We start from the raw sequence: 14935 nt of genomic DNA on the forward strand, positions 1-14935 counted from the left end.
TCTTGTAGTATTTTGCAACGATACAAACGCTCAAAATGAAGGAAACGTCTCTTTAAGGAGGCGTACAAAGGAAACTGAAAGCGGTTGTTTCTACTTTTCATCCTTTGAGAAAACACAGTAATTCTCATCCAGTCACACTCAGACTTACGGTTGTCTGTTATTTTCTCTGTCACGGTTCGAGAAGCAAAGACTCCACTTGACCTGGATGGTGGTTTGGCAGGAGCTTGAGTGATGAAGATTGCTCAGCTCTGTGATGTTTTAAGAGGAAGAGGAGATGAGGTGATGTTGGCATGAAAGTTTGTGGGAAGGACATCGACCTGTACCCTGGAGGTAGAACAGCTGGGCCCACAGCCAGGAGCTTGCAGGTTAACTTTAGAGTAAGGAACCAGCACCTTATGTTGATTTTGTTGTTTTTGGAGCTGCCACACAACAAACGGATGCTCCGTGATCCTCACACTCGACCCCAAGCTCCGGTCCAGCTTTAGAAGACTGTGGGTGTGAATGTGTGGAGCCGTGAATATGAAGCGGGGTGTTTCTGAGAAAGAGCATGCTTGCTCACCCCCGGCCTGTTCGAGGTAAAGACTGGGAAGAAAACAAGCAGCTGTGAGTGGAGGCGATAACACTTCTGTGGCCACGGTTTCCACACAAGAGGAGACAATCTAGTCAAATCTCGGCCATGAATTGGCTGTTAGATCGCAGATTTCTCCAGCTGAGATCCAGCAGCTGTCAACCTGATGCCAGAGTGCTTTTAAAACTGGTTCGATGCAGCCTGGTGTCCAGTTCCCGCTAATCACAGGTGGTACGTTTTGTTCTGGAGTCGCCGTTAAACCAGTCACAGACTTTAAAGGAGACATTTTGGTTGGACTTCAGCTAATGGCTCATCTTGTAATTTAGTGATGCTGTTAAGTTTGTCAAGTCCTAATGTCTCTCTGGCGCTGCTAGCTTGTCGAGTGGTGTAACGGCGTCATTAGTGGTTCTCTGAAAAGTACGACCGACCTGTTATGAACATGAATTGTTGCTCATATTCAGTTGATTTGGAAAGAATCGTGGTCAAAAGATTCAGTCACAGCAACTTTTTGACTGTGTTGACAATTCAAAAGAGATGAACATATTAAAATAGCTGCATCAGACCATCCAATTTTGTATGACTCTGCTCTATAAACCATAAATTGCTGTGCAAAGTTAATGGTTTCCAGTCAGTCATAAGACATGAATATATGCTGGAACCATCTTTTCTTAGGTTAAATGTGTACGTTTCTGGTTAAGCACTTGTTTTAGCTTCTCGTCATGCTAACTTAGAATTTTGAGCTCTGATATGTGACAAAGTTTTTGTCAGTGAATCAGTTGTAATTTATTGTACGGCGCCGCTTCTGAGCTCTCGCACTAATCCTCCATGTTGTAACCTAAACATTATACAACTACGTAACCGATACTCGTGTTTCTTAACAAACAGCCTGTGTTTACGAAGCTGGTACCGCTGCCACTTTAGAGGGAGTTCTCTGTGCGTTTTGTACCACATGACCTCATAGTGGCCACTCACTAATTTCACATAGTTCCAGTCACATCGCTGAAGAGCTGAACCACAGTGACATTTACTGTGAGAACTGCTGTTTCAGTGACGGGTGACGTAGAAAGTCGTGCTAAGGAGCCATTTGAGGGTGAGAGAAAAATATGAGAGGAACTCTTATTTGCCTGCCATTACACACACACACACACATTTACACACACACATACACAGAAACAGCATGTACACTCACTCACTCACTCAACCTGTCCATCTTCCAAACGTCAGCACATACAGGGAGCCGGGTCGACTTGGCTGCAAACTGATGACCGCAGTTGATTTCTATTATTAAATGTGAGGACCGCGACGAATCACAGTCACTCATTGCTCCACACTTGGATTAGGACATTGTGTGTGTGTACGTTCCTTTACACTGTGTCTCGTGGTACAGTACGTGCATACCTGTGGCTTCCTGGCTACGTGCGCTCTGACCCCTTCACTGTTTTCACTGCTGCTGACTGTGTTCTTTTTTTTTTTTGTGTGTGTGTTGTTGTCGTTGTTTCTCTTGGTGTATTTTTAGCAAATACCTCTGCATGTTTCCCTCCGTCGCTCACTGTGCTGTAAACACGCCTGCACCGGAGCCATTTGGCTTCATCTTGACAGCGTCGACCACTGTGCATTTATTGTGACTGATGGTGGCGTAAATATCATGAAATTCAATCTGGATTCTGCGGTGCGTCTATATTTATATATTTATATATATATGTGTGTGTGTGTGTCTGCATGCTTGCTAGAGTTCACTAGCATACATTGACTTTTTGCCACTTTCCACACACACACACACACACACACACACACATACAATTTTTGTCCACTCTGCACTTCTGCCGCTCCAGGAATTTTCCCCCCCTTGCTCTGAATCGTCGGAACGTTTTTAGGATTCCTTTGCTTTTTTGGAAACAAAGTGAGTTTGGAATTCCACCTCTCACTCTCCCTCAGGCGACACGGTGTGTGTGTGTGTGTGTGTGTGTGTGTGTGTGTGTGTGTGTGTGTGTGTGTGTGTGTGCGTGCGTGTGCATGTGTGTGTGTGCTTAGGTTGAATTCCAGGCACACACAATTTACTGATTTGGTTGGAATGTGTTTGTTACCCACAGGGCTCTGGAATCACACACACACACACACACACACACACACACACACACACAAACAAACACACACATGCACTAAGACACACACAAAACACAGATTCCTCTTCATCGTCTCTCAGTGGGAGAAAGCGATCGCTTACGTTTCCGCTGATTATCCCTCTCTGCGTGATGTGTGTTTGACCTCCTCCGACCTTTTTGTGTGTGCATGTGTGTTGCACTATAAAATGGGTTTTGTGTATTTACAACCTTCTGAAATGTGTCCTGACTGATTTTGATGGTGTGTGTGTGTGTGTGTGTCAGTATTTGTCCCCCTTCCTGTGTGTGTGTGTGTGTGTGTGTGTCTGTTCAACCTCTTGCACACACAGGCCTCAGTTCAGCTCTTTGTGCAGGTTGAACCAGTTATTAAACAGCAGGTGATGCTTTGCCAGGGACGCACGCTGCCATGAAAAACCACACTAGACTCCCCACAATGTGCAGGAATGTCTTCACTGAACATCACCCACATTTCAAACATAACAAAACTGATAGTATGTCAGAGATTTGTATAAGTGGGTCTGATTATCCATCATCAAACAATTTGTTTTAACAGGAAATCTGAGCTCATTTCAGACTCAGCAGCCCGCAGGCTGTCTTTATCCTTTGTTGGCTGTACAGAGGTGGTAATTTTATGACTATTTAAAATTGGTAGAGGACTGGAGTGGGTAAATATATTTAGAAAATAATCAAGGAGGGTGACAGAATTCAAAAAATAGGTTTTTGGATTTTTATCTAGCTTTCCAGAAGTCTGTCATTTCAATGATTTGTAATAGTCTGAGTCTTAAATTGCTATTTTTGAGTTGTTAAGCTTATGTTAAAGCTGCAGTCTTATCAAGAGGCTTAAGCCAATGGTAGACTTCTAATGAGCCTGACAGTTAATAACATGGTGATGTGCTCATTTGAATTGGCTGACAGTTAAACTTTTTCCAAATGGAGAGACTCGCAGACAGAGAAATTCACTTAAACTGTTTGTACTGGCTTCCAGACGCAGCAGCTTTCTGCAAGGGATGGAAGAAATCGCTTCTGCACAGTCACTGATTCTCTGTCTTTCTGTGTTTATATGTGTGTGTCTGTGTGTGTGTGTGTGTGTGTGTGTGTCCTCAGTTCCACGGAGGTCGACGATATGATCCGCAAGTCGACAAATCTGTTGTTGACCAGAACCCTCAGCCACTGTCTGCAGTACGCCATTAAAAAGAAGAATGTCGGGCTGGCAGAGGTATTGTGTTTGTGTGTGTTTGTGTGTGTGTGTCTGTGTGTCCAGTGTGTAAAAACCCCAGCCTGCTGCTTGTTATAATCTCTGAGGGAACAAGCTAATGTTGTTTGCACAACTTCAGTGTAACTCTGTTGCTCAGAACGGTCATTCTCAACATTTCCAGCTCATTTACCGACACAGAAAAAAAAGAAAAAAAGACACTTCCCCTTATCAACCTGTTGTTGTCTGTGATTTTCATTCTCCATGCGTTTTGTTTCCATGCTCCATGATTGGCCCTAGAGACCAAACACTCAGAACAGGATGTAATGATAAGATTGCGTGTTGTGGAAAATTCAGTAACTCTGCGTCCTTCATTTAATAATCATAAACGGAGCTGAATTCCTGAGTAACGAGCAGTGTATCAAGACAGATGTTCAAATGGAGGCTTATGAAGCATTAAGTCAAACTGGACTGATTATTGTAGACAAACACTTTTATTCAGCAGAGGAATTAATCTTATCGAATTAATTATTACGATATCTTCTCATAAATAAAAGAAGATCTTCCCAGGAAATGAAGGTAAAGGTCACGGCAGCAACTGAGAAAACATAATGTCATAATGTAATCAGCACAGTCACACATGTAGGAACATTATACGTTTATATTCAATGGTTTGATTATTTTTTTAAATAAGAGACATAAATAGTTTATATCAAACATGGCTGAAGTTTCCCGGTGTCATTTTTGTGTCCTCTGTCTGTTGGATGTTTACACTCAGTTGGTGCAGGTGATCATTAACACCACCCACCTGGAGCAGAGCTGCCACTTCCTGGAGGAGTTTATATCAAACATCACCAATGTTCCTCCTGACACAGTAAACGCTACCAAGCTGTACGGGACCTCCACCTTTAAGGTAAACACAGACACACTCTTGTTTTTTTTTTTCCATCAGTTTGTTGTTTTGTCCCAGCATGCAACACAAACACACACAGCCATTATTCGCTCTGTCCTCTCTGATCTCTGTCTGGTGTCTGGTGTCCTCTTGCAGGATGCTCGTCATGCGGCGGAGGCGGAGATCTACACCAGCCTGAACGCCAAGATCGACCAGTTCCTGCAGCTGGCTGATTACGATTGGCTGGCCGCGGTGCAGGGAGGCGGGACTCTGACTGCCAGCGACTACCTGATCGACCTGATCGCTTTTCTGAAGAGCACCTTCAGCGTGTTCACCAACCTGCCTGTTAGTACACACACACACACACACACACACACACACACACACACACACACACACACACACACACACCAATACCACTCTAATATCTGTATTAGTGGTCGACTGATGTGGGTTTTTCAGTTGCATCTGATAAAATACAACAATTTAATCATTATAATAATGAGGGTTGAACAATTAATCTTAACAAATATGGCCCATTGCAATATCTAAATAGCAAGAGCTGCAATTTTAAGGAAGGTTAAGGTAGAATGTGTCATTACAAACCATAAATGAAGCGTTGGGATGCTACAGAGACGCCTCAGCCTCGTATTCTCCAGATGTAAAGGAACATGTTTGTTTGGTACAAGCTCCAACAAAAATCACATCGTCATCATTTTTAATTTGTTTCAGTGAAAGTGAAATGCAAAAAATGCCTTTTCCAGCTGAAATCGTTGAACCGAGACACAAAAAAGCTGAACTTAATTAATTAATATTTATTTAACACGTACGTATGTCTGCAGATATGTTTTTCAGCTAATACAGATTATCTCACTCGGCCTGATTAATCGGTCTATTACTAATCTGTTGCTAAAATGTTGCACTATTCCTTTAAACTATGATACTATGATGTCATGAAAATAGTGGTTTTAAACTGATTTATACATTTTCATGTCCACAGGAAATAAACCTGGAACATTAGTGTCTGCTACACGTAGACACGACCACATCCTCAGTGTGAGTGTGTGTGTTGACGTGTGTTATATAAGCTCACTCTGCATGTTAGCATGAGACATCACAGGGCAGGACAATCTGCTTTACTTCGTTAGAGTATCAGCTTGTTACGGGTTAGATCGTTAACATGGGGCCCGTTAAGCTCATTAAAGGGTGAGCTGGTCAGGTCAGCAGCACCAGATTACACAGCAGCTCCGGCTATTGACTCTACAGCCCGACTGCAATGACATTATGCTCTCCATAAGGATTTGATATTGCACCATGAACAGTGTAGAGTGTAGACAACAAATCATTCAGCAGCTATATGACATCACATCGAGCATCGTAATCACTTCCTGTTGTAGCAGCCGCTCTAAATGAAAAGCGAGTATTTTAGTAGCTTTAGGCCACAGTGTTAATAATCAGGATTAATTGATAAGTTTTGGAATCCTTAACACCAATTAACACCCGAAAGTGTCGACTTGCCAGCCTCTTTTTTGAAAGATCATGTGACCATCGTTTCATTTCAAAAAGTGACAGGAAGGTGTATGAGTGTTGGAGAACTGTAGTTTCCTACTAATATATCGAGCAGTGAACTGGACAGAGGTTCCAGATGTGTTTGTCTCACTGTAAAGTTGTCTTTTCGGTTCAGTTTATTTTTAACAATGACATGTCACTCAAAACATCTCCTCAGTTTTAAGCTCTTTATTTGAATCTTTATCTCTGTTTTCATTAGAAAAAAAAAAAACTGCAAACACACACACACACACACACACACACACACACACACACACACAAACGGGCGAGCTGTAAGATAATTGCGCACAGAGATTTGGCCAAAGCGGGTCACAAGGCCATAAGGCCACACACACACAGTGGTTGAGCTAAGTGTTTTCCAGCACTTCTAAGAAGCTTTTCCTACACCCCCACGAGCCCCGGACATGACCCCAACACACACACACACACACACACACAGGTTAACACACACTCATGCAGTGTGGGGCCTCCTAAGTAGATCAGATGCTATGGATCTAAAAAGCTGGGTGGTATGACCCTCTGAAACAGAGGTGATCATATAAAAGAGTAGAGTTACTCAGAAAATGAATTAGATACTATTGAAGGGAGCAGACAGGAGTGAAAAAATTTGTTCTGCTACTATTAGGTACTGTTGCCACTACTGCTAGTTTGGTGCTGCTTTACCATTACTAGCACTAATTCTGCTAAATCTGCAGTACCTCCGGTAAACGGGTCTTAATGAACCAAAATCTGACACTGCTGATACCGCTGCGTCTTCTAGTGCGACTGCAGCCTCAAAAATGGAGAGAAAATATAGATTCTAGTTTGTAAAATCCAAGCGGTGAAAAATGAAGCCAACAAACACTGCAGTTCCTCTAACGACCACTAGAGTCTGACTCCAACAGTGAGTCAATCCCCATAGACTCCCATGTTAAAATGTCCAACTTTTACAGCAGAAATAAACATGTTGGTACAAAAAAATGGTATTGGTCTCTAGAGCTAATTTCTTCTTCCTTCTTATTTAATTCAGATGTTCAAATTTTATTAAGACTTAAAGTCTCAGCTCCACCTCTTTGCCCATTTTTTCACTGCCAAGATGGCGACAGCAGAGCAGCTCACTCTGAGCTTCGCAACCACTCTTCAGAAACCTGTGGGTGACGTCACGGAGGCTACGTCCATCTCTTTATTTATCTTTGTTGATGGTAAAAATCACACCCTGATAAGCTGAAGTTTAAGGTAAAACAAGGAAATATGAGATAAGAAAATGCAATACGTGGTAGAGAGTGGAGCAGATGTTGGGGAGGCTCCAGCCCACTCAGAAGATTTGAAGTGTATGACAGATATTGGAGGAAAATCAAGATTCCAGGAATAAGTGATTTTTTAAAAAAGTTTTTATGACTAAAAAATAAAACCTGAGAGGTTATGCAACTAACAATAAGCACACTGAGAACCCGCAGGAACACACACACTGACCCGTCACCGATATTAATGGAGTGAAGGCCTCGCGGTGACGCAGCAACATTCTTGCAATGATCTGGCACATTCTCCATATATGTGTGTGTGTGTGTGTGTGTGTGTGTGTGTGTGTGTGTGTGTGTGTGTTTTCTGCTCATGTGGTTGTTTTAACAGCTCTGAATTTAACCAGTTGGAAGCAGACGTGCACTGAGGAAAACTCAGCAGGCTCATATTTCTTAAACAACTTTAGAGAAGGGTACACAGACACGTTCACCGTCCCAGTTCTCACTAGAGGGGAATATGCTGCCCTGTCCAAGAGCTAATAATACCACTCAGAGGTCAGCGCGACGTAGCTAAATACTCATAATCGAATTGAGCTCAGATTTAAAGATGGAACGGGGGGGAGAGAGGCATGAAAAGGTCTCAGGAGTGAAAATAATCATATGAAAATTAGAAAGAAAATTTTGGACGCGTAGCGCTCCAGTTTTATGACTTATAAGCTCCTTGATCGTTTTTTTTTTTTTCTGAAGCGCACTGAAAAGGTTTTGGCGGCGGCTTCTCCTCCGTGTGTCCAGGAGTTCTCCGTGGTGCTTCAGCACGTCGCCACATAAAGCCAGATTAGCAACATCTCAGGGGCCCGTGTGCAATAAATACCGTGGTGCAGGAAGCCGCCAACGTCCTCGCAGCAGTTTTGATTGAGGAGCTTTGTTTCCATGCAGTTGTTACACTCCCTCAGTTTTCATTTTTCCCATTAATAACACACCAGAATCAATGTTTTGCCATGCGCTAAATGTCCCGGTTTATGTTTCTTGCCGTAGGGAACGCCAATAGAACACGCTACCTTACCGGTGAGTATCTGGGTTGTTGTGGTAACGGAGTGATGTTGTACCAACCCCTGACTGACCTTGTTTAACCCAAATTTGACCCCTCCCTCCCCCACACACACACACACACACACACCTGAGAGTTGACCAACCAGCATGTGAGATGTAAAGGAAGTGCTGCACGTTTGCCTGATATGTGTTCATGTGCTCAAATCTCTGTCCCAACCAGGGAGGGAAATCGAACCCTGCCACCAGCCAGTGCTAACCAATTGTTTGCATTTAAGCTAATGTACCAGAAACTCTGGCAGGTTACACCGTCATTTGGAGATCCTGCTCTAGTCTAAAACTTTATTTACTCTGTAAAATAGTTGATATTTAATCCTTTATATCTGATGTGGTTATGCAATATTGAAGACCACGTCTGGTCTTCACTTTCTAAACAATAAAAAAATGAAATCTAAAGAAAAAGCCAGTAAAAAAAAGAAAAAAGAAAAAAGTATTTACTACTTGTTCCACTAGACAAAAATACATTTCCAACCCTGGTGTCAGTCAGATGAAATGTGGTCTCCAGTCCTTGAAGTGAAGCTGCTTGCACTGGCTCTTTGTGTGTGTCAAGGTTACATTCAAAGAGAAAACATTCACAAAAATGCATCCAAGCCCCGAGTCCAGACTTCATTTTTGTGGTGTTTCTTGAGTGACATGAACAAATACCTGCTGTAATGCAGCAATCTGTGATTGTTCCACAAAGACTAAATCTGGAGCGTCTCCCTTTACGGTGATTTGGAGGTTGACTATGTGAACTGAATTCCCAAACACATAAGTAGATTCCCATTTTCAGCTGTTTTCCAGGTCATGAATCAGAATAAGCACCTGTAACCCTTCAGATTCACTCCGTCACTCTCAGATTCCCTGCCTCAGATTTAGTCAAAGAGCTCTGGGGTGTCGCACATCAGTATCCTTTTTTTTTTTTGTGCTGTGATCCCACCTCTTGACTTTTGGCTGCCCTGACTTGCTGTTCATTTGACTGACAGGTTTCTGGATGGACAGAGAGCATATTATACACCGTGTCGAATCCCTTCCAGGAGTTGTGAATCACTGCGCTATGGCATCGTGAAGCACTGACTTACCGTGCTGCTGTGTTTCTCACTCGGCCTGCTTCTAGCGTTATGAGGCCGAGGCTGAATCCAGCTGAGAGCACAAGCTGTGTCCGTAACGGGAGGCGCAGTTTGTTGGAGACTCATCGATCTGTTGTTACACTGAAAACCTTCACATATGAGGTTCTGGTTGTTCTAACAGATTTGTCAAGAGCCTTTTGAGTCTAGATTTAGCACAAACATGATCTCACACAGCTTCAGATGTGGAAATATCCCCTGCAAAATATGTTATCGAACCCTCGTTGTGTTTATGTGATGTTATATCGTACTTGCTCTGCCTTGGTCAGATCACCACAGCATTTGTAAATAACTTGTCATTGTCAATGGCGATCGCTAGCACAGTTAACTGAACAGGACTATAATAATGTGTTTCACCACACACAGACCCTGAAAATAACTGTGTTTGAATATTTGACCACGTCTGTTTTTGACCACAAACACACACACAAATGTTTTTGTTGTCGCTGGATCGGAACAAGATTTTCAGGATGCGTTAGAAGCTTCGTTAAACTTGTTTTAGTTTCAAGTATTAAAGCTGCACTTATATTATAATACAGTATCATCATATTAACAATTGGTCAAATGACTAAATGTGTTGTGAAAGGGGTCGTTCATAGTGATGTACTCAGAGCGTTTTAGCATCTTTCAGCTCATTGTTTTGTTCCAGTTTTAAGTCGATGAAAGAAGCTTTAGCTTGATGCTGTTATGAGTCTCTACGTCTTCGAAAAATACCATTCCCCGCCCCTCCTGACCCTCATCTGTTTTTCAAACTGACCCGTGAAAAACACAGTAGAAACCGTAACTTTGTCAGAAACGTCCGTCTTCATGGAGAAAACCGTCACGGATAGTAAGAAGCTTTGATGGAGAAAGTACGTTCTCAGCTGCGTTATCCTGCGTGTGGCCACTAGAGGGCAGAAGAACTTCAAAGAGGTTGTTAGACAGACATTACACATATTAACTACTTATGAAGTTTGTTTTGGTAAATAAATGCCCGTTTATACACCAAGCAACATCAGCAGTGCCCGAACCATACGGTTAAAGATGAGCTTAAAACTCGCTTTCACGTTACACACAGTCATTTAATTCAATATTAACAACAAAAATATTGATTCATGCAGCTTCAAATTTAAACTTTCAGCTCCTGAGAGTTGAAATAGTCCCGGAGAAAGAGCGAGAGAGACAGAGAGATGTGTTTATTAGCATATTTTCCTCTCATTACTCCTCCTTTTCCTTCCTCGTCGCCCCTTTCATTCCTCGTTGTTGATCATTCACCACCCCTCTGTTTCTCCGCCTGACCCCGCCAGTCTCGTCCCCATCCTTTCCCCTCACCTCCTTCCCTCCACCTCGCCTGCTTTCTTTCTCTTTTGTCTATTTGTTCAGCCGTTAGCAGCTGAGTAGTTTTTAATGAGCTCTTTGATGAACGTCTCTCGTTAGCTGGAAGGAGGGTTGGAAGGGAGAGGTGGAGGTTTAGTATGATGTCGGAGGATGGAGAAGCGGCATCGCTCGGTGCCGTGTTCACTCCCTAACTGTCTCACCTTCACTCCTGCTCTTTCTTTCCCCTTTCTCACCTTTCCACTCGAGTTTTTTCCTTTACTCTGATTGACTTTCCTTCCCTTACTTCAACTTCCTTTCCTCCACTTCCTGTCTTTGCTTTTCTCTTCCCTTTTCCTTTCCTTTCCTTTCCTCGTCTTGACTTTACCTTACTTATCTTATCTTTTCTTTAATTTCCTCACCTCCCACCACCCCCTTTCCTTTCTTCACATTCTCTTTCCCTCATCTACCTTCCTCACCTTTCACATTTCAACATCTTTCCTCTCCTCACTTGTCCTCTTTCTTTCCTTTCCTTTCCTGTACCTTGTTTTCTTTTCTTTTCCTTTCCTTTCCCTCGCTTTTCTTTCTTTTCCTTTCTTCCCCTATCTTCATTCCTCCTCCTCCTCCTCCTCCTCCTCCTCCTCCTCCCTCCTCCCCGCCCCAGGCTAATCGTTCCCAGTTGTCTGTATTGAACTCTGAGACAACGCCATTTCTGTCAGACAGACCTACCTGTGTGTTTTTGTGTGTGTCAGTCTGCCCAGGTTCAGGACATGTAAATAGAATTAGCCCATTTCACGCTCAATCTCACCCTATGATAATTGACCCCTGGGGTTGTGTGGAGAGTGTGTGTGTGTGTGTGTGTGTGTGTGTGTGTGCGCGCGTACAGAGTTCAGAGGCCAGCATCGTATTGGAGGATATCCGGCCAGTCGTAGGTGTGTGTTTCTCGAACATATGTGCTCGCACGTGTGCGCCGTGTGTGTAATTTGATTTCCCTTTGAGGTGAGGGCTGCCTCTTGAATGAACTGCGCTCCAGACTCTTTCCTGGAGGTGGACCTCAGTTCACTCACTGCTACAATGGGATCTTTCTGCTGCTGTCGGGTTTGTTATATAAGATAAGATGAATTTTATGGATCTCCGAGGGGAAACCAGTTTATTACAGCGGCAGCGAGTTGAGCTGCTGCCTGGAGAACGGAGGAAATGATATTAAAGTTTGTCACGAACATTAAGAAATTACTTATTTAGACTGTTTGTTAATGAAAGACAAGAATTTAAAATAAAGTGTCTTTTACCGTGTTATTTAAACTTGGATTTACAGATTAGGGTTCATTTTTTTGATTGCTAAACTACTTCTATATATTTGGAAATCAAGGAGGGATGTTCCAGGAAATTCACAGAGTATGATTGTTCCTCTGAATCATTTCTCTGAATTTTTTCGAGATCACTTTACAGGAATATAAATATGTTTTCCAGCATTTCTTTGCATTAGCTGGTGGTTTTTCACATAAACTAGACAATCGACTAGATTAGAGATATAGTATGTTTCTTTGGTCACACATTGATTATAAAAACACCGGATCATCTACATAGATACATGTATAAACCTCTACTAACCAAATTTTTATTTTTTCATTTTGAATTATAAATGACTTTTTACTGTAAGTGCAATTTTATGCCCCATTACTTGACAAAATACAACTGACTCCTGTTTAAATGTGAGAGCAACCAAAGAAAAGAAGAAAACATGCCGTGTGCGCTGATTAACTTCCAACTCATAACAAATGCACAGATTTGTGTGAAACGCCTGTTAATGATACGTTCACTGTGACAGTTTACAAACATAATTAAACAACATTTAGAAACAGTCACGTGTGTGATCAGAGCTGTGTAAACACACAGTGTAATTATATGATTATAACAGGTTCACGCCAACACTTAAAGCTAAATTACCTGTGTGTTTGTCTGACCTGTGTGTGTGTGGTGTGTGTTTACATACGTGTCCAGTCTCACTGTGTGATTAATGAAGGTTATTAAAAATACACGGCTGGCCTGAGAAGCCTGGTGTGTATTGTCAATCACCTGAAGGCGCGTTTGTGTCGGGCACACATCGACGCCACGTCTCGTTTGGCGCCTTCAGGACGTGCACTTCCTGTTTTGTTTTTGCCGCTTATTTCGCACAGAAGGACAGAAATCACAGATGGTTTCTTTTTTAAATAGTTTTCAGTGGAAACACAATTGAGTTATTTAATGATTACATGAAGACAAAACATGTTCTTTCGCTGTGGATTTCTTCACTTTCACTCACGGCTTTGTGTTTTTTTTTTTTTTTTCCTTCCCCTGCTGCACTTTTACTCTTTCACTCCTCGTTTACCTCGTGTTCTGCCCCTTCCCTCTTCCCCTTTTCATCTCTCTGCTTCACTCTGTTGGAATGCAGACGTGTAGGTCAAGATCGAGGCCACGGCTAGTCACTGACATTGCACACGCACCCACAGTATACACTCACACACACACACACACACACACACACACACACACACACACAAGCTCAATCAAAGCCACACAAACACATGTTTTGGTTTTGGTATTAATGCGTTGTCATGTACTTCCTCATCCGCTGCTTTTATTCTTATTATGCTCCTTCATCATCCTGACTGCACCTGAACATAGCATACTTCATTAACGCTCAGTGTGTGTGTGTGTATGTGTGTGTGTGTGTGTGTGTGTGTGTGTGTGTGTGTCTGTGTCTGTGTTTTCATACACTAAAAAAACCTTGTGATAAAGTGCACTCGATCAAATTCTGATTACCACTGTGTGTGTGTGTGTGCGTGTGTGTGTGTGTGTGTGTAGTTAAACACACGTCACATGCGGTTGTAAGGCAGCAGAGATGATAAAAAAGTAAGACGCAACTTTATTTAAAAACACAGTGTTTAAGTCGTCTGGTGTTTTTCGGGTCAAAGGAAGTGAGTGCACCTCAACGGGTCTCTTCAAACTAAAATATGTTAACGTACAGTATATGCACGTCTCTGTTGGTCTGACTGACCAACATGCAGTCCATGGAAAGGTTTTGTTTTTCTCAAGACTAAAACATTTGTGGTTCAGTCGTCAGGAGACGATGTACTTTTTTATTTCTGGATGGAGGATGGAAAACGGAAAGATGTCACAGTTGCAGGAACAATATATGGAGACCTAATCTCTCTCTCTCTCTCTCTCTCTCTCTCTCTCTCTCTCTCTCTCTCTCTGTGTTTCAGGGTAAAGTGGCCCAGACCGCCTGCATGTCGGCCTGTAAACACATCTCCACCTCCCTGATGCAGCTCCTTCTCGACCCGGAGGTCCGACAGATCTCCATGGGAGCTCTACACCAGCTCAACACCGACGTCAAGGAGTGCGAGAGTGAGTGTCCACGTTTAGTTTTTCATGTTTTTAGTACAACTTGTCTTCCTTCAACTCCCTCCCTGCCCTCCTCTTTTCCTTTCCTTCCTCCCACACACACGTACGCACGACACGATCAGGCAAGCGGAAGGTGACGAGTCCAAAAATTCGATGCTTTTAAGATGAAATCACAGAAAACACAGATGCTACTTGTTTGGAAACCGGCTTGAAACTGTGTCATGTGTGCAGTTTGCGTTTGAGAGCACAGGGGGCGCTATGGTTTAGGGAGAGTATCGTTTATATCCTTTTATCCTTTCTACCTTTTCTTCTTCTCTTTCTGCTTTCTTCTTCCCTCACTGTTTTCTCTCTCCAGCTTCTCGTCTTCTGTCTCTTTTTCTTCTCCGGCCCTTTCCCACCGACACGAACTCTTTTGCTCTTCCTCTCTTTGCCTGTCTCCTCATACTCCCTTCTCCTCCTTCCCATCGCATCCTCACTGCCCCCCCCC

The 14935-nt window shown here is 42.8% G+C and overlaps 1 protein-coding gene across 2 annotated transcripts in view; it reads left to right on the plus strand.

Moving 5' to 3' along the window:
• LOC111657239 (exocyst complex component 6B-like) overlaps positions 1-14929 on the plus strand; it is a 54434-nt gene extending 39505 nt beyond the window's left edge. The window contains exons 16-20 of one of the 2 annotated variants that reach the window (XM_023409331.2): positions 3793-3904; positions 4659-4793; positions 4929-5117; positions 8594-8623; positions 14310-14929. In XM_023409331.2, the coding sequence (XP_023265099.2) occupies positions 3793-3904; positions 4659-4793; positions 4929-5117; positions 8594-8623; positions 14310-14585 (742 nt within the window). In that variant the 3' untranslated portion in view covers positions 14586-14929. The remainder of the gene's footprint in view (positions 1-3792; positions 3905-4658; positions 4794-4928; positions 5118-8593; positions 8624-14309) is intronic. The other variant, XM_023409332.2, reaches the window with a different exon arrangement.
• The last annotated feature ends 6 nt before the right edge of the window (positions 14930-14935 follow it).

The sequence above is a fragment of the Seriola lalandi genome, unplaced genomic scaffold, assembly GCF_002814215.2.
Source record: "Seriola lalandi dorsalis isolate HSWRI2012SDOR001 ecotype SW California unplaced genomic scaffold, Sedor1 jcf7180002054389, whole genome shotgun sequence".
Taxonomy (NCBI): Eukaryota; Metazoa; Chordata; class Actinopteri; order Carangiformes; family Carangidae; genus Seriola; species Seriola lalandi.